The sequence below is a fragment of the Dipodomys spectabilis genome, unplaced genomic scaffold (genome assembly GCF_019054845.1).
Source record: "Dipodomys spectabilis isolate Male_0828 unplaced genomic scaffold, ASM1905484v1 ptg000017l, whole genome shotgun sequence".
NCBI classification, from domain to species: domain Eukaryota; kingdom Metazoa; phylum Chordata; class Mammalia; order Rodentia; family Heteromyidae; genus Dipodomys; species Dipodomys spectabilis.
The window spans coordinates 17,019,232-17,043,516 of record NW_024870694.1 but is presented as its reverse complement, the minus strand read 5'-3'; the positions used below and the strand labels follow the sequence as shown (position 1 = coordinate 17,043,516).

At 36.6% G+C, this 24,285-nt stretch overlaps 1 protein-coding gene across 4 annotated transcripts in view; it reads left to right on the top strand.

The window, feature by feature from the left end:
- Positions 1 to 24,285, top strand: part of LOC122097571 (LIM domain containing preferred translocation partner in lipoma) — a 674,686-nt gene that overhangs the window by 306,929 nt on the left and 343,472 nt on the right. For all 4 annotated transcript variants that reach the window (XM_042668165.1, XM_042668157.1, XM_042668182.1 and 1 more), the window contains one exon: positions 22,119 to 22,241. In XM_042668165.1, coding sequence (XP_042524099.1) covers positions 22,119 to 22,241 — 123 coding nt within the window. The remainder of the gene's footprint in view (positions 1 to 22,118; positions 22,242 to 24,285) is intronic.

The window sequence follows — 24,285 nt, the reverse complement described above, 5'->3', positions numbered from 1 at the left end:
TCTCTTCAATTGGCTGTGCCTCTCTCTTGCAGATTTCAAATTCTCTCATTAACTTTTCTCTTATTGTTTTTAAGTAGCTGTATAAAGGAATTTATGAATATAGTGCATCTTGATCTATGCCACTTCCTTCAACATTCTCATTCATCTTACCCTTCCTTCACTTTTTCTGATTTTGCAGGGTATTCATTGAATTCCATCTTTTAAGAATCCTGTTTTATTATCTTTAAATGATTGCATCATGGGATTTTACTTGAACAGGTCAACTTATGTATACAATACATTTGATCAGTGTTGCTCCCTCCACCATCACCCCTGCTTTCCATCTGGTTAGAGTGCTAAGTGCACCGGGACAACAGTCATGAAGCCCCCAAATGTAATCTCAGTATGGTAAAAAAAAATAACTGTCTTTATCAAAATTCTTTCTTTGCCTTTCAACAAGTTGATTTTGCAGTGTCTCAGTGTGAGTTATTGTAACTTGGAGTGTGTTGATGTTTTGGGATACTTACATTGTTGTCTTTCATCAAATTTGGGTAGCTTTTGGCTATTATTTTTTAGGTATTCTCTTCATCTCCTTCTCTTGATTGTCTATTACTCTCTGTCTCCTGTCTCTCTTTACCAAATCAATTACATTGTCTTAGCATCAATTATACTGATCCTCATACCTGTTCAAATTATCTTTGAAGCCAAGAGCCGGTAGCTCATGCCTATAATCCTAGCTACTCAGGAGGCTGAGTTCTGAGGATCGCAGTTCAAAGCCAGACCCGGCAGGAAAGTCTGTGAAACTCTTACCTCCAATAACAACCACTAGACAACCGGAAGTGGCGCATTGTTAAGCGGTACAGTGCTCACCTTGAGCTGAAGAGCACAGGGACAGCGCCCAAGCTCAGAGTTCAAACCCCACGACCGACCAAAAAAGAAAAATTCCCTTTGATTTACTCCTTTGAATCTTAAAGTATTTGTACTGTTTACTTTCATGATTTTTTCTTATGTTTTCTTATTAATTTATTTTTGATTTAATGAAATGAGTGACATTAAGATATATTGTATCCATACCCTGTTTTGTTAATGTTATCTCTTTTTAATAATTACTGAATAAAATAAAAAGAAAAAAATGCCTTTTTTTTTTTTTTGATTTCTTGTGGGGCTTGAACTCAGGGCCTGCCTGCTGACCCTGTGTTTTTTTGCTCTACTACTTTGAACACTAGCATCACTCCTAGTTTCCTGGTGATTAATTGGAAATAAGAGTCGTATGGACTTTCCTGTCCTGGCTGGCTTTGAATAGGAATCCTAGGATCTCAGCCTCCTGAGTACTTAGGATTATAAGTATGAGCCACCAGCTTCCCGCTTATGAAAAAAATGTTATTAGTGTTTTTAGTGTGATAATTTATACATATGTACACTGAACTTAGAATGAGTTTGTGTCATCCATTATATTTCCTTTCCTCTTCCCCACCTTTTGTGTATTTCCTTGTGCTGTCTTTGTGTGTATGTGTGTGTATGTGTAAGGTATTTTGATTCTTATCCTTCTTTAATGATGCTTCCCCTCCCTCCCTTTCTCCTTCCTTCCTTCCTTCCTTCCTTCCCTCCCTCCCTCCCTCCCTCCCTCCCTCCCTCCCTCCTTCCTTCCTTCCTTCCTTCCTTTCTTCCTTCCTTCCTTCCTTCCTTCCTTCCTTCCTTCCCTCCCTCCCTTCCTCCCTCCCTCTCTCCCTCCTTCCTTCCTTCCTTCCTTCCTTCCCTCCCTCCCTCCCTCCTTCCTTCCCTCCTTCCTCCCTTCCTTCCTTCCTTCCTTCCTTCCTTCCTTTCTTTCCTTCTTTCTTTCTTCAATTTTCTCTTAGCTCTCCTGTCTTCTCTCAGTAGAATTCCAGTTTCTAATGAAGTCAACTCCAGTATTTGTTTATCTGATGATACTTGGCACAGGATTTTTGCTTCCTCGATTGTGTCATTTATCCATTGTCTGTTTCCACAGGGAAAACTTTCTGGCCCTTCATATTCACTTGTACCATGTTCTGTTTGTCATTTTTTTTTAAGACATACAGTCAGCTACAAGTACCTCCACATTTTCTAGTCTCCCAACCTCGCTGGTCATTGTATTTTTGTTTTGGTTTTACTGTATCTTTCAGTAATCTTCAAATGATCCAGAGATTTGCTCCAATCTGTTACTGTCCATCCTCTTACCTCATTCATTCTTCATTTTGCAGATGGTTCATTGTCTTGCTGTTGTCTGCTTTTCACATTCCAGCTGCAAATCTTTAGCTGATTGATGTTTACAAATTTCCTCATGCCTATCATCCTAGCTACTCAGGAGGCTGAGATCTGAGGATTATGGTTCAAAGCTTTTCTAGGCATGAAAGTACCTGAAACTTGTATCTTCATTTAAGCATCAAAAAGTCCGGAGTGGAACTGTCGCTCAAGTATTACAGCATCAGCTTTGAGCAAAGAAAGCTGAAGGACCGAATCTAGGCCATGAGTTCAAATCCTGGGACTGGGAAAAAATTAAAAAAATCATTTCCAATCTCCATGGCTGTTTATTTTCTACCACATTTAATTTCTTCCCTTGGTCGAATTTTCAGGGTACTCCATGACCTATTGTACAGTTACTCTTTTGAAGTTCATGTCTTTTATGTAAGCCTTGTATATCGTTATTATTTTTTGCTATCAAAAGCATCCCCATCTGTCAATTGAGAATTCTTTTGAAAATCATTTCTTACTTTATATTCTCTTTCTTACGTATTTGTGACCCCTCTTGCATATCCTGATCCTTCTCTTTATCTTTACTTTTAGCTGAATTGTGTGGTACAGCTAGCTACATGAGCATAAGAAAGATCTGGTGCTAATAAGCCCTTCTCTGTTTCTTACTACTGCATTTTCCAGAAACACATGCAAAATGGACATATCACCAACAGTTTCTTTGAAAATTCTTTCTAGGCTTAATTAAGGTAATGAATATAGTCTATCCTGTAGTATCTGTTTCATAGTAAAGTCTATTATGAAATCAATTAATGGGTAAGTCAGTTAATGCTATTTGATTTTTCTTCCACTTTATATATGCTCCTTGGAATGATATAATTCTTTCATATAGATTAATCTTGGTAGCAAACTATATTACATAAGAGTAGAATCACAAAATAGCATGAGGGATTTGGGTAGAAATCATTTAATATCACAGATCATACATTCTTATGATTATCTGGTCCTAATCAAGCTAATCGTTTTAATAATAATGAGATTGGGGCCTCTATTTTTTAAATTAACTGTTCAGGATGACACAATCATTACAAAAGCTGACCTCAACTATAATTAGAAATGTCTGTAATCCCTGTATATATACTCTTTCCATGATATCCTTGATTATTTCCTTTTTACTAATGTTTAAAACTTGGATAACGACTCATATTTACTAGTTCTACTTATTCTCCTTATTCTTCAGTGAAGACATCTAGTAGTTATTCTGTTATTTGGTTCATATGGAGTATGTACATTCTTAATCTTATTAATACTTTGACATTGTTGTAAGCTTGTACAGCATTCAGCTTATACCACTTCTGTGCCTTGACTCAGGGTGGTAGAGAAAGGAGAGGAAGTTGGAGAGGAAGTTATATACATCTTGAGCAAATCAAGCTTTTCTATTTTTAGTCCTTGCTACTGCTTGGAAAGTACAGCCCCTGTTCGTGGCAGTCTGGCATGTGTTTCCTTAGTGCCATTTCGAAAAGGGGAAAAATAAATACGGGAATATTTTTGTGCGTGTAATGAAAATAGTTACTCAGTGAAATCACATAACTTTCCCCTTTTTCTCCTGATGAAACCTCAAAGCCCCTAAGCACAGATTCCTCAACCTCAGCTATGCATGTCTAAGCCTTACACTGAACAGGAGACTGAAGTCAGCAAAACCTACTATAGCAAGGCATTCTCTGCTATCCCAAAGGAGTCATGGGTTTGGGATGACAGGGGGAGATGATGGCCTTCTTCTTTCATATTTAGTGGTCAGCTTGGTCAGCTGCCAGATTATTACTCTCAGTCTAGGCAGGTAGAGGGACACCTAACATTTTCATACTTTGATGAAGCTGTCTTCCTGTCTGAATGTCTGTTCTTGACATAACTATCCCTGAGTATCTTATATCTACTCCCCTGAAATGAATATATTACTTCTCCTAAGTAGTTATAATAGCATTTGGGGGATTATTTTGTACTCTTAAGGCTGTAGTGTTTATCATCAGTGAACACTGATGTGTTCACTGAGGTGAGTTGGATGCGATTGAATGAAAGTGACTGTGGTAGCGTGGCTCCAAGATAACCTCTCAAGAGTCCACTGAGGCAGACAAAAGACTGAACTGAGTTGATGGTCAGGTGGTCATTCATGACTATGGAGAAGGAAACCATTGTCCAGGGCAATTAGGAAAGATGGTGCCATGGGAACTAGAGGAGTTCTGGATGCTTAGCATGTTCTGAATTACTTCAGGGCAAATATTTCTGTTTCTCCTCTCTCTCTCTCTCTCTCTCTCTCTCTCTCTCTCTGTCTCTCTTCCTCTCTCTCTGTCTCTGTCTGTGTGTGTGTGTGTGTGTGTTGTGTGTGTGCGTGTGTGTGTGTGTATGGTTTGTCAGGGTCTTGCTATGTAGTTGAAGTAGACATACCTTGCTTTGGAGCACAGGCTGTCCTGGAACTAGTGATCTTTCTTTCTCTGCCACCTGAAGACTGAAATAATAGGCATGCATCAGTGCACCTGGCTCTCATATTTGTTGGAATGGGGATGTCTTCTGAAAAATCCCAATTCTGAGGCAACAGTGATGCGCATGTTTATTAGAGAAAATCTTGACAAGAATGAGCAAACATTGTCTCTCGTTAGCCAGAGGGTCTATACAGTCTCCAGACAAATGCCTCTGCCTAGATACAATTGCAGCATTGAATGAAAATAATACATTACTATAATTAATGCTAATTTGTGGATATTGCTGTATTGTTGTCATTGTTTTTAATTGAATATGTATTAAGCTCCAACAGGGTGTGATGTATAATGCCAACTCAGAGTTGGTTTATCAGAACCCTCATAAGACTTTATAAATGCCTGTAAATGGAAACTCACAGCACCCCTTTAAGATGGTAAACCTCATTGCCATTTCTGCAAATGAGAAGTGAAGCAGACTGTTTGCTTTGCTGACACTGTGGGTGAAAACACATAACAGTTGAATGAACAAAAAGTGTTTCCCATTTCTTGTAATTGAGTTAGAGCATATTATTAAAGAATTCTCCTTCAGAGTGTTCAGAGTTCTAGGATTTTAATTAAATTGTTCCACTTACTGTTAGTTCTTGGATTAGCAACTGGAAACCAAATTTTAGGTCAGTATATTATTTCAAAATAGTGTGGAAATGAACTGTTGGAGGAAGAAAGGCTTGTTAATTATAGATTATTATTCCTTTCCTCAAAGTTTGATTTGGTAAATATGGAGAAGTGTGCCAAAGACCTACTCATTTAATGGGCACCAGAGGTTCTTCTATCCTCAGAGGAGACTCACTTTCTTCGAGAATCCAGATATGCCTTTTACTGGGACTTGTCTTCGGCTACCAGAATCAAGTCTTACCCCGAGACCAAGACTTTTATTGATCTAGAGGGCCTTCTAGAACTTACTTGGTATGATTCCATAATCGTTTTTTACAGAACATAATACTAGTTACTATTTGCAGAAGGCTTTATGCCTGCTTAGCATTTTAGTGGACACATGTACTCACCTCTTGCTTTACCTGTCTTCAAGATGTCTCTGTGGGGTTGGCAGGGAACTACTATTTCACAAGATGTAACTAAAACTAAGAATATATGACTCAGTCAAACATTATTCTAGTTTAACCCCTTTTTTATTTAAATTCCTTGGGGTCTAGATTTCACTTTTAAGCTTGAACCGTAGATGGAAAGATGTATGACGCTGAAAAAGTTTGAGGTTGGCTATGACCTTCTAGACCCGTTTAAGTGGAATATGTCATGTTCATTCTGTGAGATGGGAGAAGTGGGAAGGAAAGGCAATATGGTCAATTCCAGATTTTCCTGTTTCCTTATGGTGTGTCTTGTTTCTTTACTATACACTTAGTATTTTTGTGTAACTAGTGGATGTGTAATTATCACTAGACACTGAATAGTCTATGAACAAGTTAACAGTTGTCACCAAAAACCTGAACTGAAGCTTGTACAACATTCTGGAGTAGAGAAAGGATTTTTCCGATGAGATAAGAATAACAAGACTGGAGACAACATTACTCCTCACTGTCTTTAGACTTTTTTTTTTTCAGTTTTTAAAATTTTATTGCAAAGGTGATACAACTAAAACTAAGAGAGGTTATAGTTACTTACGTCAGGTAATAAGTACATTTCCTTTTGAACAGTGTCACCCACTCCCCCATTCTCTACCAGTTTTTCCCCTCCTGACTTACCCCACCCAAGTTGTATAGTTCATTTTCAACATAGTGTCTACTGAGTTTTTAGAATCACAACAAATCAAAGAAAGACCAGATTAATGGTATCACATCAAACTAAAGAGTTTCTGTATCGCAAAGAACATAGCTAGGAAGATATTAGAAAAACCACAGAATGGGAGAAGATCTTTACTAGCTATGCCTCAGATAAGGGCCTCGTATCTACAATATACTCAGAGCTCCAAAACCTAAATTCCCAAAAACAAATAATCAAAGAAACAACAACCCAATTAATAAATGGGATAAATACTCTGAGACCTCTCTGAAGAAGAAGAAGAATGGCCAATAGACACATGAAGACACGTTCTATATGTCTTTAGACTTGCTTCAGCTTCTCGTGTAGTGAAAGAAGTCTTTCATAGCTGTCTGTTAATTTGTAATCCTACGGCCTAAGGCAAGCATTATATGTGTTTCTTGTTTTATTGTAGAATTGGGATCTTTCTCGATTAAGATGAGTGATTAAAATGTTCAGATATAGTGCTGTGTTCACTTTTATCAATGACAACCTTTGTCACAAAAATAGGAATTTCTGTTAGGAGTGCTAATGTAAATTGTCTGTGTATTGCCAAAAATATATGTGATTCATGCCATGTGCTTGTTCCCACATCAATACTGAATTCCAAGATACAATTACCCCTGCCCACTCTCTTTCGTCATGGGGACTGTGTTTATCCTCTAGATATCTGTACCTGGGAACAGAGCCAAGCTCCTTATATACCTAGGATCTGCACACCTGCATGATCTGATCGCAGCTGACCTTTTAAGTCTGCTCTTATTCTGCTCTTTCTTAAAAGAACACTCAGGGTTGCCAAGTGCTCTTAAAGTATTCCAAGGTTCCTCTGATATCCTTTTGCTCTTGTGGTAAATATCTTGAATATTTTTTCCCATCCAAGATCTTCTCATTGGTCAGTGCATCAATGCAGGCTTCTGTGATTTTTCTTTTTAGGTGTTCTTTTTTCCTTTCTCCTGTTTTTTTCTCACTATCTCATACTTCAGATACTTACCACCTATATTCTTCCCTCTAATGTGATTTATCGATACATTAGCCATGAAGTTGTAGGCAGAGAGCAGAGAACTATTGATCACCCTCCCCTTTTCCTTTCTTACCCCCCTCCCTCTGTCTCTTCTTCCTTCTCTCCCTCACTCCCTGCTCTCTCTCCTGTCCTCCTGTTCTCTCCCTTCCTTATGCCCTCTGCTTCCATCTAGCCATCTTTCTTCTCTTTTTTCTACATTCTTTCTCTCTTGTTCATCATTTATTTTGTATTCTGACTATTAATAAATATGAATGAAAGTTGTCTTAAATGGGGAAGCAGAAGCTGAAAGAGAATATTGTAGCTTGGCTTTTCAATTACAGTAACAACTGTGACCTAATTCTTGGTAACTTAATAGACTCCTATAATCTCAGCTTCATGCTTGTAGAGAGAACCTGTTTTGCATTTGAGCTTAATGTTAAAATACAAATGCTTTGCAGAGAAATATTGGAATCCCAAATTCCAGTTCTGTTTCCAACCTGAGTAGCCTTAAAATGGTTTCTTTTTCATTTTGACCTTTGCTAGGCACTTTTGTTCAGAAGGAATAGTACTGTCTATAACTCTCTAGAACTATGAGGAACTCAATGAAAAGTGAGTTATTTGTTTATTTATTTATTATGCCAGTAGTGGGGCTTGAAATAAGGGTCTGGATACTGTCCCTTATCTTTTTGACTCAAGACTGGTGCTTTGCCACATGAACTAAAGATCCACTTCTAGCTTTTTGCTGGTTAACTAGAGATAAGAGTCTCAGAGAGTTTCCTCTCCAGATGGGGATTGAACCCCAATCCTTATATCTCAGCCACCTTAGTGGCAAGGTTGCAGGCATGAACCACCACTGGTGCCCAGTGAAGGTTCTTTTTAAATCTAGGTACTTCTATGTTGGCAGTGGCAGTACAGAGGGACCTGTATGCATTTTTCTCCTCCCTTATTACCAGTGGTAAGTGACCTGGGCTGGGTTCCATGGAGCAGATAACTGACACTTGCTGGAAAGAAGTTTCACAGAACTGGCTTGTAGCAAGAAGTTTGGCCATGAGAAAATGCCGATCACATTTAGGATGCTCATTAGACAATTGATGAGCTTTTCTTGTTAGAAAATATGATTTCTGCCATTTTAGACAATATCACCTCTATCTTTTCCAACTTAAGCCTTTGTGAGAAGACGGTGTTTATATTTTGAGGTTTTTTTTTAAATCTTCTAACTTCTTCTTTGAATCTAGCTACTGCCACCTCTTTTCTTCCATTTTCACTAATCAGCTAATGACTCTCAAAACAATGTGTGCCTCTTCTACAAAATTGTTATCAGTGACTATTTTGGAAACGAGTATTTCAAATTATATTTTGTTACTGTCTAATTCTGAGCTTCTTATTTTCAACTGTCAAAATAATGCTTACACTAAATAGAAACAGAGTAATCCGGTTCCAGCAAGTGGGTACAAGGGAAACAAATCTACAACAAAACCAAAATGAAGAAAAAATAAACTTGTAATGTCAGACAGATTGCAATTAAAGGTTATACTTTTCATTGGAAGCAGAGAGTTTGAGTCTAGAGCTCTGACTATGCTATGGGGATGCTTAGAAGTACACAGCAATTCGCCCGGGGTCAGCCTGTTCACTATGGCGGAAAGTAGTCAGTACTTTGCTACTTTTTCTTACACAGGTACCTTCTTATTCACTGCTGAAAGTTCTGAGGTTGCAAGGGGTAGGCAACCAGAGTCAGATTTCTGGGTCAACATTTCTAAATATTTGATGATGTTCTGACATTAGTTCACTGGTAAGTTTCTTAGGAGAGATTAGATATCTAATATCTTGCACTGAACAACCCATTTTTGAGTGGTAGGACTAGGATTAAGAAGCACTGATCTGGGACTCTGTCAGCAGGGCTTTATCACTTGTTTGTAACCATTACCAAATCATCTTTCTGGTCCTTTGTTTGTTTGTTTTGGCTTTTTATAGGTTTATAGGATCTTACTGTAGAGAGTAGCAGGGATTTTCTGTGTGCGAAGTCTATGAATCTAAGTCACTGATACCCATTTCGGAAATTCCTGTGTTTGCATTGGTTTGTGAACTAGCTTGAGGACTGAGACCTTTTTCCCTAATTTTGTTTGACAAGTAAGGCTGGCAGTCTGTGAACAATGCCTGTGCTCCTATCTTCCCAAGGAAGGAGAGTAGTAACTTTCCTATCTCATTAGCCTCCTAGATGATCTGTTGAAGTGATGCCTGACTTCAGGGATGTATGTTTACCATGTCAGATGTAGTGTTTCATCATCTTCATTGAGCTATTATCTTGGACAAGCTAAATTGTCTCTTTTTACTATCTTTAAAGAAAAACTTAAGTACACCGTCTATTTTCGTGAGTCTGCTTTCCTTTTTCTATACTGATCATGTCTAATCCATTTACTAGACTTTCTCTGTCCGCACATACTGATGAATGGTGCTTAGCCGGTGCACTCAGTACCATATGTAGTTACGGGAATTTCTCAGCTTATGTACATTTTAATGATATCTTTGTTTTATTTTATAGCTCTGGCTACATAATAGGGAATAATTAACATGGGACTGAAACCTTTTTAAAATTTTTAATGATATTTTGAGAGGTCATTGAAAAGATTAAAAAACAAGGTTGAAAATTATATATGTATATATATATATTATGTGTATATAGAGAGAGAAAGAATGAACATATATAAAATGAACATCCAACTTCCAACTATCTAAACATTTTAAATTTTATTGCACTCCTCTCAATAAACAAATACAAATAAAACTTTTCATGTTCCAACTCATTAGATCTGTGTTATCAAAATGAAACAGAAGAAAGCATCTTCTATGAAATTTTAAAGTACAATCACTAGCAAAATTCTCTGTTATGTTTTACTTTTTTATTGCCTCCTATAGTAGGGATCAGAAACTTACAAGTAAGTCTATTTAATTCAGAGGTTGAAAGAATAATTGTGCATGTTCTTGCCCTCCTCCCAAATGAAAGTTTCCTTAGCAAATCACCAAAGTATATTTGTCTCTTCTTTTTAAAACTTCTGTGTAGTATTTCTGTTGTTTCATGTTACAGGTGTTATTCCAAGTGTTCTTGAGAAGATGCTTGTCAGATAAGATGATTTTATGGTTATCTTTGTAGACATTCCAAATATATTTATCACCACATGTTTGAATGATTCACAGGCATCTCATTTCTTCTTCTGTACTTGGCCTATACAGTCTGCACCTGAAATTTTCAAGTTTTCTTTTTTCTTTTGTTTTTTTTTTTTCGCTAGTCCTGGGCTTGAACTCTGAGCCTGGGTGCTGTCCCTCAGCTCTTCAGCTCAAGGTGAGCACTCTACTACTTGAGCCAAAGCGCCAGTTCTGGCGTTTTCTGCTTATATGGTGCTGAGGAATTGAACCCAGGGCCTCATGCATGCAAGGCAAGCACTCTACCACTGGGCCACCTTCCCAGCCCCTCAAGTTTTCTTATAGGAGTGTGTCAGTGGAAGTAACTGGGGGAAATTCCTTGGAGCATGTAAGCCTAGGTTTTACCTACTTATACCTGACTCAAAGAAACACTGTTTTTATGTATGTCAAATAGAATAATTCTCTGTATCATTTCACTATGTGTTTACTTTACTGTCAAATAATAGTTCACTATGGCTATGTTTAAGTTCTCATTTTGGTGATGAATATGTAACCCAGGTATTTTTCTTATTATTTCATAGCTGTTCTCATACAGTCTTACCTGTGTTTAAATTGTAAGAGTCACCTCAAGAATACATATTGCCCTTATTTATATTCCAAAGGTTTTAATTTAGTAGAAATAATTCACTGAGTTACATAGTTAAACATAATGAAAAGTACAGATTTTATGTTTTTGTTGTTCTTTGCTGCTGACTTTATTTCATTTAAAAAACATTTTTTTTTTCATTTTAATTTTTGAAAGCATCTCTCCATGTAGCTCTATCTGGCCTGAATTCATAGTATTTCTGCCTCGTGAGTCCTGAATGTATAGATTTGTGTACCCTCATTCCCCAAGAACTTGTTTTTGCTTTTTAATTTGTACATTGTCTCATACCAGACACTTTATCCACGTGTCTACCATTCCTTATTAACCACTTAGCCAACAACTCTGAGTTGTTCTAACTTTGGTGGGTTTGACCTGATTGAAAGTGGACAGCAAAGATACTGACATGCATCTTGTAAAATATCTTTGCATTCTCATACATTATTAGAGGTTAAAAATTAAAAGAGGGTTTGGAAGTTTACACTCCTCATTGTACAGAAGTAATAGTTGCGCTCTAGAAGGCAAAAGTGGCTGTCTGAGGGTCAGACATCTCTGTAAGCAAATGGCCTGTGTGCTTATAGCTTTGGTTAAGACACCCTTTGAGCACCTCTGAATAGTTTATCTTAAGGAGCAAATGAATATAACTGACACCGTGTCTGGGGCAGAACTGTTACTAAACTCTTGCCATCTTTTTCCCCTCCCATTACCTGTTTTCCTTCTCCTGGCTTCTCCATCTTTTCCTCCCTGTGGTTTCTCTGCTTCTCTATTATTTATATGCCCATTATTTTACTCTCTCCACAATAAGCTGTCCATTTCCACCTATGTTCTGATTGTTAATAATTAACCTTGCAAATCATCCTTTTGGTTTTTCGTGGCCGTAGCTCATCCTTGTGACAGTTTTGTTGCATGTTTCTTAGAGATTTATAAGGTATCTGTATTCCTATTTCATCTTTATGTCACAGGCCAAAGGTTAGGTTCAATTCCTGCTTATGGGCCTGTGGTTGATGCCCAGCCTTGCTTCTGTGAACTGCAGTGTTCAGAAATGAGATCAAAAGATCCAGAATATGGATCTTATACAGCAGGGTCAGTGCGTTGGCCAAGTATTATCAACTTTTAGTGAGTTCATTTGGACTGAGAAGGATAAAGTTACATAAAGAAATTGTTGGAGGCAGTTACGAATCTCACTATTTAGGGTTAATGTTGATTTTTTTTTCCTTCTAATATTCCAGAACTGTGAAAACTTGTTTTCTGGTGTTACCTTATTTGTGTTCTATTCAATGCCATTCTTTTTTCAATCTGTTACTTCTGACTGAATTTGTGAAGACATATTCTCTATTATAAATCCTACAAACATGGCTTTTTTGAACCATCTTTCCCCACTGCCCTTACGTGAAATAGATGATACTAGATAAGGAGATTTGTGTCTAGATCTCGTTTTATGCAATACAAAATTGTAAATATATTTCTGTGAGTCTTTGCATAGAAAACTTCTTAGAGGAGGAGGATTTTTTTTTTCAAATTTGCTAAGTCCTTCACATGATCTTACAAACAATCTAAGTACATGTAAAGTTAGCCACTACTCTGAACTCTCTGAAAAAGAGCTTTCCTTATTTAGACTACACACTAGTTAGAGAAGTGTGAGGCAGATCAAAAATAGTGGTGATGTAGAGAATTAGACAAAGAACAGGTGAATTACCAAATCTAGTGTTACTGGTAATGACCTGATTCAGAGGGAACATTTGATGAAATAAGTAGGTTTGGGGGAGGTTAAACATTTCAGTTACATGCATGGAAAAATAAGGTACATCCCAATAAAAGTTTTTCCATTAAATTCCATCTTTTTTGTTCTCATTTGATCAAGAGATATTTCTTTGAAACAAGCCATATTTGCTAGAATTGCTGTCATTGAATATTGTGTATCTCAACTCAACATTATTCAAATCAGTGTAACAAAATGGATTGTATCATTATATAGCATTGGGATTATGTTAAATATTAATTTTGCCATCTCCATTTTATTAATTATACTTTAGTTGTTATTTGGATTATCTATTATACTTTCGTGGAATCATTAATACTATAATTCATACATAGTATATACCATTTTATAGTATGATATGAAAATAGAAACACTAATGACATGGTATAAAATAATATGCTTTTAATATAAAATTATAGTAGATTATCAATCTACTTTGATAGTTATTCTCAAAATATGGTCCTGAGACCAGTACAACACCCTCTAGTCACCTGAAACTTGACAGAAGTAAAATTTCTTGCTCCTTACCCCATACTCCATACTCCATACAACTCAGAAGGGGAGGATCGAGCAGATAGTGGAACACTGAATGTGCTTTTGTGTAATTTATTATACAAGTAGGATTATGTTCTTCATAGTTAATTCTTGGTACTGTTGTGAATATTGACATGCTTAGACAGTCTATCTATTGAGGTCCTCAGCAGCTGATTTTTACTTTAGATCTAATGTTTTTAAAGTTTACTCAATTGACTGCCTTCAAAGTATACATGGTTATTACTATGGTAAAAATAAAAATTATATACATAACAAAGACTAGATATTTACTATGTGACCAACATTGACATGGATGAATTTTATTTAATTCTTTCAGAAGCTACATGAGGCAAGCAGAGAGCTTAGGTAAGTTGTTAAGGTCACAAAGCCAGCAAATATCAGATCAAAGTTCTAAATCTGTAGTCTGACTCTACAGTCCTTTTGACACTATGTGTTAGAGAAGCTTTGAGGAACTAATAAAAAGAAAATTATTGATTGAGCCCTTAGCTTCATCAAATATAGATTATATATCTATATATAATGTATATGTAAAATGTATATATACATATATATGTATATGTACTTAGTCAATAAATAAATTAGATATGTACTTAGTTTTATTGTTTATGAGAAATGCACTTTTTCAAGGTGAGGCAAAGGAGATATTAGAGGAAATGAGATTGATTGGAAGACATTGTAAACATGTGTGGAAATGTAACAGTGAAATACTTCCCCCTATAACTAATGTGAAATAACTTTAAAATCTTAAATGAGTTACACTTTTTTTATTATTTTTGTCATCATAATCTTTTTTTCACTGATATTTGATACAGGGGAATAATAAACCTTACTTATTACAGTGTGGTGAAAATAATTCTGTATTAAACTTAATACGTACCATTGAGAATAAATTAAAAATTATATATCAAACAATACACTGTTTTACTTTGCTAGCTTCTTAGTTTTTGCAAGTTGAGTTTGTTTTATATTCCTAAGCTATTGGCAAAGCTTTTCTTTTTCTAATGAAACACAGAGAGATGTCCTCTTACTGGTCCACACAGGGTCAGATTTAAGTTTTCTTGAGTTCCAAGGGGCATGGTTCTCAAACCACAATTTTAGTACATTTAAATTGTTTCTTAGATATATTATTAAGTAGTATCTTGCAAACCTTGCCTCATAAAACCCTTCATGTATGAAGTGCCAGCATGTTATATTAGATACTGGAAGTGCCTAAAGATTAGGTCAATCAGTCTCAGGGACATTCTCAGTGTGATACTGAATATGAGCTAAATTTTAGAATATAAACTTTCTGCAGTAGGACTGATTCTTAATTGACTAGTCCTTGGTCCTTTGTTTCCTTAGTACTTTGAACAAGGCCTTCCATTTCTAACTGTTGTAGTCCAATAATCATTAGGATCCTGATGTTTTTCATAGCACTTTGTCGTCAGTCCTGCTTCGCTGCTTTATGCTAAAGTGTGTACTTAGAAATAAATTATATTTGTGTAAAACAAGGCCCCTTTGTTTATGGTAACAAATAATGATTGGTCTCAGCATTTCACAATCACTATATCCATTATCAGGCCACACAAAGGTTATTCATGGGTTCTAAAATAGTGAATGAAATGGTCTTATTAATGAACAGATTAAGGAGGTTATTAACAGTTTCAAAGTACCACCTGACAGATGATTTAGTGTCTTATAGAAGGTCTCCCTTTGTAGTTGTTGATGGTGAAATCTGGTGGATGCTTTCTTAATCAAGTCATCAAAGCTGGCATTATGGATTCTGGAGCAGCTGACCTCAGCAGCTTTCTGTTGTGATGAGATGGAAAGGAAATACATCATATGTGTAAAATTTCTGCCAAACATGGCTGATCTGAATATGCTTGTTAGATATACCCACACCATTGAACTTTCATTGAGATATCTTACCTGAAGAACAGAAACTCGGAGCTTATTCTAAATTAAAGAACTAAACAACATGTCACTCCAATCTTTGATTGAATTTTGAGTGGAAAGATTACTAGGATCACTGGTGAAATATTTTCATTTGACAGTACTGAGATTTGAATTGAAGTCCTATACACTTCCTAAGTCATACTCTTATTACTGAGTCATGCCTTCAGCCCTGACTTTTACCTGTTATTTTTCAGATTAGAGATATTGAACATTGTTTATGAGATTTTTCTATGATTCTCTTTATGCATTGTATTACATTCCTTGATATGGATGTATGACTTTCTTAGTCTTCTTTGCGTAGAATTCCTTTAATTAGTAACTGTAATGCTGGTTTCAATAGTATTGAATTGCTTTATGAAGTGCTTATCAATTTTTACTTCTTTATGTTTTGATGGCTAAATTTGCTGGATATGCTAGTTGTAATTTGTAGTTACTGCTTTCAGTGATTGAAATGAATCATTTTATGCATTTCTGGTTTTTAAATTTTCTGTTCAGACTTCTGATTGTCATGGGCTTGCCTCTGAAAGTAACTTTGTATTTTTTTTTGAAGCTTACAATAGTCTTCCTTTGAATTGTACTCAGCATTTTGTCTATTATGTAATATAGAGAAGATCTTATCTGGTCGTATATATTTGGGGTTCTGTATACCTTTTATATTTAGATATCCACATCTTTCCTGAGACTTAGGAAAATTTCTGGTATAATTTTATGAATAGGTTTTCTATGTTTTAAATTGTATCTCAGTCCTTTAATCTACTTCATGGTATCTTAGATATGGTCTTTTTATTTTGTCCTAGAGTTTTAAAGAATTATAGTTACACATCTTTATATATTTATTTGTCTTTATATTTCCTTGGCTTTTTCTTTGGTCTCTCAGTCTTTCTTTTTATTGATCTATTCTAATGATGATGCTTTCTACTCTTTTTTTTTAAAAATAGTTTCATTTATTGAGTTTTTTCCCCTAAACCTTCTGTTAGTTATTTTTTCAGCATCTCAGTATCCTTGTTGAATATCTCGTCCAGATTGTTAATATCCAGGTCTTGGATTAACTTCCTTTACACAGCAGTTAGTTCTAATCTTCTTTAAAGTATTTTATCATTAAATGTTTTTTTGGAATTTCAGTCATTTCAATATATTTGATTCAATTCAAGAAAAATGGTGGGCATTTGGAAGTGTCATATTTTTTTCATGTTTCTTTTTTCCCCCTTTTTGTCCTTTTTTTTAATTGTGATAATACTGTACAGAGGGCTTACAATTACATGGGCAAGATAATGAGTACATTTCTTATCAAGCATTGTGTCTCCTCCTTTGTTTCCCCTTCCTATCCCTTCCCATCCTCTCCCCACCCCCTCACCCAATCCTCCTCTCCCCCACCAAAGTTGTAAAGTTCACTTTCGACATAATGACTTGTACATCTCATTGGTGCAACGGTTTCATGTTTCTTGTGATCCGTGCTCCTATTGCGATGGATATCTCAGCCAATTTTATTTAGTTGGCTTTTTAGTGAATAACATTCTCTTGAAGGCTCAATCTCCAGTACCACTCACAGAGGAGGAATACAAACTTCCATCAGAACAACCACTGTAGTCATTCAAGAAGCTGCCATTTTTTGTTTAATGGGATCTGCTGCTGGCTGCAGGGAATTTTCAGCCTCTTGGCCTAGCAGATTCACATGTTCACTGTCTTGCCCTCTAGTCCATGGCCTCAGCATTCATCCTTCCTAGACATGTCCCTAGTGTACTGGAAAGTGGAGAAAGCAAACAGAACATTGAATCTTGCACTGAGTGAGAAGAATATAGGGACTCAGATGTTCTTCCAGCTATTTTTTAAAATCACTTTCACACCCTGTCTAGCAGAGTGGAACATCAAAAATCACAGAAAATAGTTTCAAGTATCTTATTCCACCACATCTCATGTAGCCTTTAGGCAGTTAAGCATAGACTTAAAAATCTTGTTTCTGTGATGTTCCATAGACTTACATCTCACTACAAGGAGTGGGGCTGCTGACCATCATTCACTCTCTACTGCCTGAGTTCCTTACTGTGTATACATCTCAGCTGCTCTTTGTCAGACCCTTCCTCTTTCCTTGACCACATCTTTCTTCTCACCTTGACCACATCGTTTCTTTTTTTTTTTTTTTGAATGGCAGAAGAGCAACTAATTTCAAATCTGTTCTCATAGGCTTTGATGTTACTACAGACATGTCAGTACCAATGTTGAGAGAAGGAAAATAAAAGGTATTTCTATAGTAAGTCATAGTTTACATTTCTGTTGCTTTGTTTACACACCATTAAGTGCTCACTCTACAGTACAGTAGGACAAAAAAGAGAAAATACTATAAACAAAGCTCATCCATAAACCTTGCAAATGACTACTTATCAGTTCTGAGCTGGGAGACTCAGGGAGTAAGGGCAAGTAGCTATGGATTTTAGATATGAACCAGTAATGCATTAAGCAACTTTTGCATCTGAGCTCTCCTCTTCTTTTATTTTTATGTGTCAGCCATTGCTACAGCAGCCATCTCTTCACACACATGACCTATTTTCAGCTGAAATGCATTGCATTCACTTTCTGTCCTGAGCTTTCTTTGCCACCATTCTACTTTTAGGATCAAACATGGGCAAGTTTAAGGCAGTAGGAAACTAGTCAAAGATTAAATACATTCTTTTCTATCTCTTAAGTAAGAAAATCTGAGGAATGTTTTAGAGGATTTTTCAGGGGACTCCAAGGTAGTTGAGCCTTAGTTGCCCACATTGCTGATGTGCTTAGAGTAGAACCTTTGGATTGACTTCTTTTTCTCTTCTACCTAACTTGTTCTATTCTCTCTGAGTGCTACTTCTTGGCATTGATTTCCCAAAATAAATAACCTGCATACAAGATTTGTCCTAGGTGTTGTTTTTGATTCAGTCCTCACTTAGATAATGGAATCTTTGTAGTTAGGGCTGAAGAGTATAGGAATTGTTATTACCACAATGACTACTTTATTAGAGTTCATGTGCTATCTGGAACAAACATTAGACAAAGAGGCAGAAGACTATTCTGAATTGTTATTTGGCTTCCTGTGTGTCATTTAACCCTCATACACAGTGATAGTGATTTTGGTAAATCTGTAGGAATCCCTTGGCTGGCTAGAGGATGATAGTTCATAAATGCAAAGGCACTGAGAGGGCATGGGGGGTATGTAGTAGGAATTTGGGAAGGATTTCAGCTATTTCAAAAAGAAAAGAGAAACGAGAAAGCATCCTATTCTTATTCATAATGGTGATTAAAATGTAGAAGCAAATTATCAGGTCAGGTAAGGTAGTGGGGGGTTTTTGTGGAAAATCCTCTATCATTAGGTGAGACTGTGTTTAAATTGCATCATTCTAATCTAAATAACTGATAGGGTAGAAGCATCCCAATTTAGAGGGAAAGGGAATAAGGAGGCTGGGAACCAGGTGAAATCTTACAAGCTTGGGCTGTTTTTGCATCATAATTACTTGTTTCATTGTATAGCTCAGGGTAATTCTGTGACTTTGGCGTCTCTGCGGTTAGCTATCTCAGTGACTTAGGGCATGGGCAGTTGGTGTACTTTCAGCTATAGTAAAGTACTGATGTTGCAGACCTGATTATATACCCTCTCTTTGCCGATACCCTCAGGGAACACTTAATGAATGATGCTTACCTCAAGGAGAAGAATAATTAACAATAGCTATATTATTCCTATTAATTTATAGTTACTGGTTGGTATAATTAATGCTATTTATGAAAATCACCATAATTATAACCCTTTACGATTTACAAAGTATTTTCCCATCCATTTTCTTATCTGAATCTTGGAACAGCACTCTAGTGTAGGTGTAGGGGAGATGATGTTCTCTTCATTTTACAGATGAAGAAACTATGGCCCAGGGAAGAATTTAGTGAGTTTTCATTTCACCATCATTGCCAGAAATACTGTGCTGTCCATGAGTATTAAATTCATATTGATGGTAATATTTTATGTCTACACACAAGAAAATCAAGTTCACATTATTCTCAGTTGCCTTCCACAACAATAGTGTCATGCTTTTTCACATGGGGCCAAGTCTCATTTCTCAAAGTATTCACATACATTTTAAATGTTGCAAGGAACTTTCCCCTTCTAGCTTCAATTTATTGTATTTGTGCCCTTTGGGATGGAAGTGAAATCTCCTCTTATGGAATGATTACCACCTAACATTCAATAGTATGACAGAGACCCACAGCCTAACAGTTTAGTCACACTGGAAACTTGGAGTCAGAGAAATACAAATAGTGTTCCATTTTAGGCTGATGCAAGGAAATTGAGGAAAACACTTCAGTTTCACCAACACAGTCCTGAAGTTTGTGCTACCTAACCTAATATATATATATATATATACATATATATATATATATATATATATATATACATGTGTGGACATTCGTAGGGAACCCTTTGGGCTTCCATGTTAAAACCATTTATGAAAGCACTCACTTATTCTAGTTGTACCTTGAGTTTCTTTTACTCAGAGGATGTTGATAAGAAAAAGATTGCTGTCTGAGTCTGTGGCAAAGCCATTCTGTGTTATTTTATTGACACACACACACACACACACACACACACACACACACACACGCCTAGGGAAGGCCTGAGAGTATCAGGTCCTTATTTAGATCAGGCCTTGTGCAAGCTTCTGGGAAAGTCATGAGGAGCAGAACAGACAAGGTCTTTGCTCTCACAAAATTTATGTTATCCGAGGGTGGAGACCAGACATACTCAGACAGATTCTCATACAATATAATACTTAGGTGGTAATGGACATCATTGGGATGGTAGATACAACAGGATGAGGGCATAGCATGGCAGAGAGGGTCCAAAACAATATATCTAGAGTGAGAAAATCAGGTGAAAGCTGCTTTACTTAAGGTGATAAAAGTATCCATGTTTTTTAAAAAAGCTTTCAAACAAGGATACCAAATTGCCTAGAGAGGCCAAATAGCAATCTAGATTTGGCTCCAAGTGGACTGGTCCTCAATTTCAGCGATGATGTCTGATGTTATCAATGTATCAAACGTAGGTAATGTCCAGGAAGTATTATCTCACACTGACTGATTTCACAAGAGATTAACCAATGTGCCAGATTCCATTAAGATGCTTTAACCCAGAGATTTAAGTAAGTTTCAAGAGTCCAAGAAGGTGGCTGAGTAAGTAAAATACTTGGAAAAAAGAGAACTGGTGATCTCTACAGGCAATGCTCATGAATGCATCATGCCTGATGCCCCATATTCACACCAAGGACAAATTTACTTCAGAGTTTGTGAGACTTAATACTAGCTTATGGGAAATAATATACTAATGATATTTTTGTTATTACTACTGGTACTTTATCTTCTTAGAGTAAGATAAATGTTTGCAGACACTAGACACTATTCTATAGCTGTCTTCCTGAGAAAAATTCAGTGGATTTGATTATAGTATAGTAATTATCCATTATTTCATTCCAGTTGGGACTTGGTTTCTCGTTGGGGTCTTAAGAGACTTTTGAATAGCACATAGATAATTAATTATGGCATCATCAGTGTAGGGATTATTTTTACCTTACCCTGATTTCAAATCATCGAGTTACCTCATTTTATATGTATCCCTATTTGGACTTTAGGCTTGTTTTTCCCAAACCTTCTAACAATTCCTAGAAATGCCCAATGGCAATATTATTGATTCCAAGTTTAGAAAATAGAGGCTATTAAAATATGAAATCCAAAGGTCCCTAACTTTATCATCAGCATTTACTGTGCCTGTTTCCTCAGTAGCCCATGGCCAGAGCCCTGACTGGTCTCTTTTTGGTTGATAGTTTACAGCATTGCTTGGGCATGACATTTGTCTCTGGCATGTACATACCATTGACTTCAGATTTTCAGACTTTCACGACTTCAAATGCCAATTTATTTTTATTCTACAATCCTAATTTCCCTTTCTTGATTGTTCTTGCTCAAATAAAATATCATCACTTCATGCAGTGGCTTCTAAATGCAAAGAGCCTGTGATATCTTCCCCAGTTCTTTCCATCAGGCTAAGTGCAGGAATGAGGACATTTATTTCTTTTATTGTAAGTTCATCAACTGCTTAAATTAATATATGACCTAAGAAAAAGCACTTCATATTTTTTATCTGTCAAACGATTGAGTTTTAATTAAAACTTAAATGATCTCCAGGAAATCATGGAATAGACCACACTATTACATGATAAAGTGGAACTTTCAATGCTATTAGTGGAAATTGTTTTTAATGTGTGTGTGTGTGTATGTATGTGTGTATGTATGTCCATGCATGCACACTTGTGGATGCATGCTAGTACTGAACATGTAATCAAGGCCTGGTTACTGCCTCTTAGCTTTTTAACTCAAGTCTGGTGCTCTACCTCTTGAGCCATGAATCCACTTTGGGCCATTTTGGGCTTTTTGGTGGTTAATTGGTTAAAGTCCCTGAGACTTTTTTTTTTTTTTTTTACCTTGGCTAGCCTCCAACTGTTAGCCTAAGATCTTCCCTTCTGAGTAGCTAGGATTGCAGGTTTGCATTACCCACTCCCCTACCCCCACCTCCCTGGAAATTTAGTCTAATCTGTATTGTTTTTGCAGGGAAATCCAGGAGGCAAGACCCTGGAGGAGAGACGCTCTAGCTTGGATGCTGAGATTGACTCCTTGACCAGTATCTTAGCTGACCTGGAATGCAGCTCCCCGTATAAACCTCGCCCCCAACAGGTTAGTGCTACACTTTCTGTCCAGGTGGTCAGCCACAAATGGCCACAACAGATGCTGCACTCCACTGGAATGATCAAGCTGCTTCTCAGAGCTCTTTCACTCCTTGATCTTGATCTTAGAGTCAGTGGTCTAAACTCTTTTTCCTTAGTTTCAGCCAGTATGCTCTATTTAACTGGTAAAAACTTCTGATATCAATTTTTATCAGTATTTTCCTTAATGTATAATATTGTTATGTATACAAACACACACACACACACACACACACACACACACATACACACACACACACACACACACACACACACACACACTCTGGTATTAAAAACAGTTCTTTTTTCATTGCCCTTCTCTCTGTCTTGGTCTGTATGGATATTTAGTTATATAATATGCACCCCACAAATATGACTTAGCATAATTATATCTTTTGTGTTGTGTATTAAGTGGTTTTCATTTTGTTGATGTCATTTATGTATATATTTGTATATATCTGTTTAATTTTTATCATCTTTGAGTAGCTGTACAAAGGGGTTTCAATTCAACACATCAATTTATGAGTAAAATATATCTTGATCAATGTTGCTATGCGTAATTTTAAAAGGTACTTAGTGATGTATTTTTTTCTTTAAAGCTATTTCCTTTTCTGAGATTGATTAGAATGACTACATTTAGTGTTAGTTTGTTTTTCTATGAACACTGTGAATCATTTACCCTTGCACCAGAAGTTCAAATGTGGCAATTTCTTCCCAAATTCAACAGAATTAAGTGACAGCAATTATTCTGGTTTCTTTCTAAGTGCAAATGGTACAAGTTTAACAGTTGTCTTCTCACTGTTTTGGTTTACTTGGGAGCTTAGCAAATAGCATGTCAGTAGCCGATAGCCCACTACAAGTCATTATCCCTTATCTTTCTGGCAAATCTGTTTCAGTTTCTGCATCCTTAGGAGACAGCCATCAGAGCTTTAGATGCAAATAATTGGACAAGTACTTTCATCATTGTTTTAAGTGATGTCTGCTTGACTAGGTGACATTGCACTTGTTGCTCTGAATACTACTCAAGTTTTTGAGCAGCTGCTACTTTATTAACAGTGGTGCCTTTTATAAATTAAATAGTAGTGTTGCTTCTCTGTTCTCAGTCATTCCACTCCACTACTAAGCTGTACATAGGTTGTAGTATTTTCTGGTTTAGACATACCTTTGTTTCCTGTACTATACATATATGGGATAGGCTGCTTTGCTGTGTACCTTGTAAAAAGTACTAGTGATTAGTTCTCCCTTAGCTATCTTTCTGCTCTTGGTTAAACAGTAAAAATGTACTTTGTTCCAGTACAAATGCTCTGAGTTGCTAATATGTAACAGGCATAGGGTTTTTGCAGAGAACTGAAAGATGACTGACAAGATACTTACAGGACTCAGGGATCGTCTTCCAATATCATCCAGGGTGTAAAATCTAATCTATGGCTGATTGGGCCAAAGCATAAGGAATATGTATAATATATTCTTCACAGTCGGAGAATCGAAAAATTCTTTTTTTTTCATTGTCAATCGAAAAATTCTTGTGAGAAGACTTATAAACGCAATAAGAAGGGTGGATGGAGTTGTTAAAAAAATGGGGAGTGGCACCAGGTGCCAGTGGCTCACTTCTGTAATTCTAGCTACTCAGAAGGCTGAGATCTGAGGAACTCAGTTCAAAGCCAGCTGGGCAGGAAAGTCTATGAGACTCTTATCTCCAATTAACCACCAGAAAACCAGAAGTGGTGCTGTGGCTCAAGTGGTAGAGTGCTAGCCTTGAGCTGAATTGCTGAGGGAAAGCACCCAGGCCCAAAATTCAAGCCCCATGTCCGACAAAAAAATAAAAATAATAGAGATTCGGGAAAAGCTTGGGACTTGGGTAGAACAGTGGATGGTTCGGAGAACTACAAGAGAACTAGAAGCATCTGAAGACACAAAGGAAAATGATCAAGGCCTAGAGTGACTATGGGAATGGATGGTTTCCTACTAACAAATGTGGACAAATTTGGATGACAGTCTCTCCTTTGTAGATAATG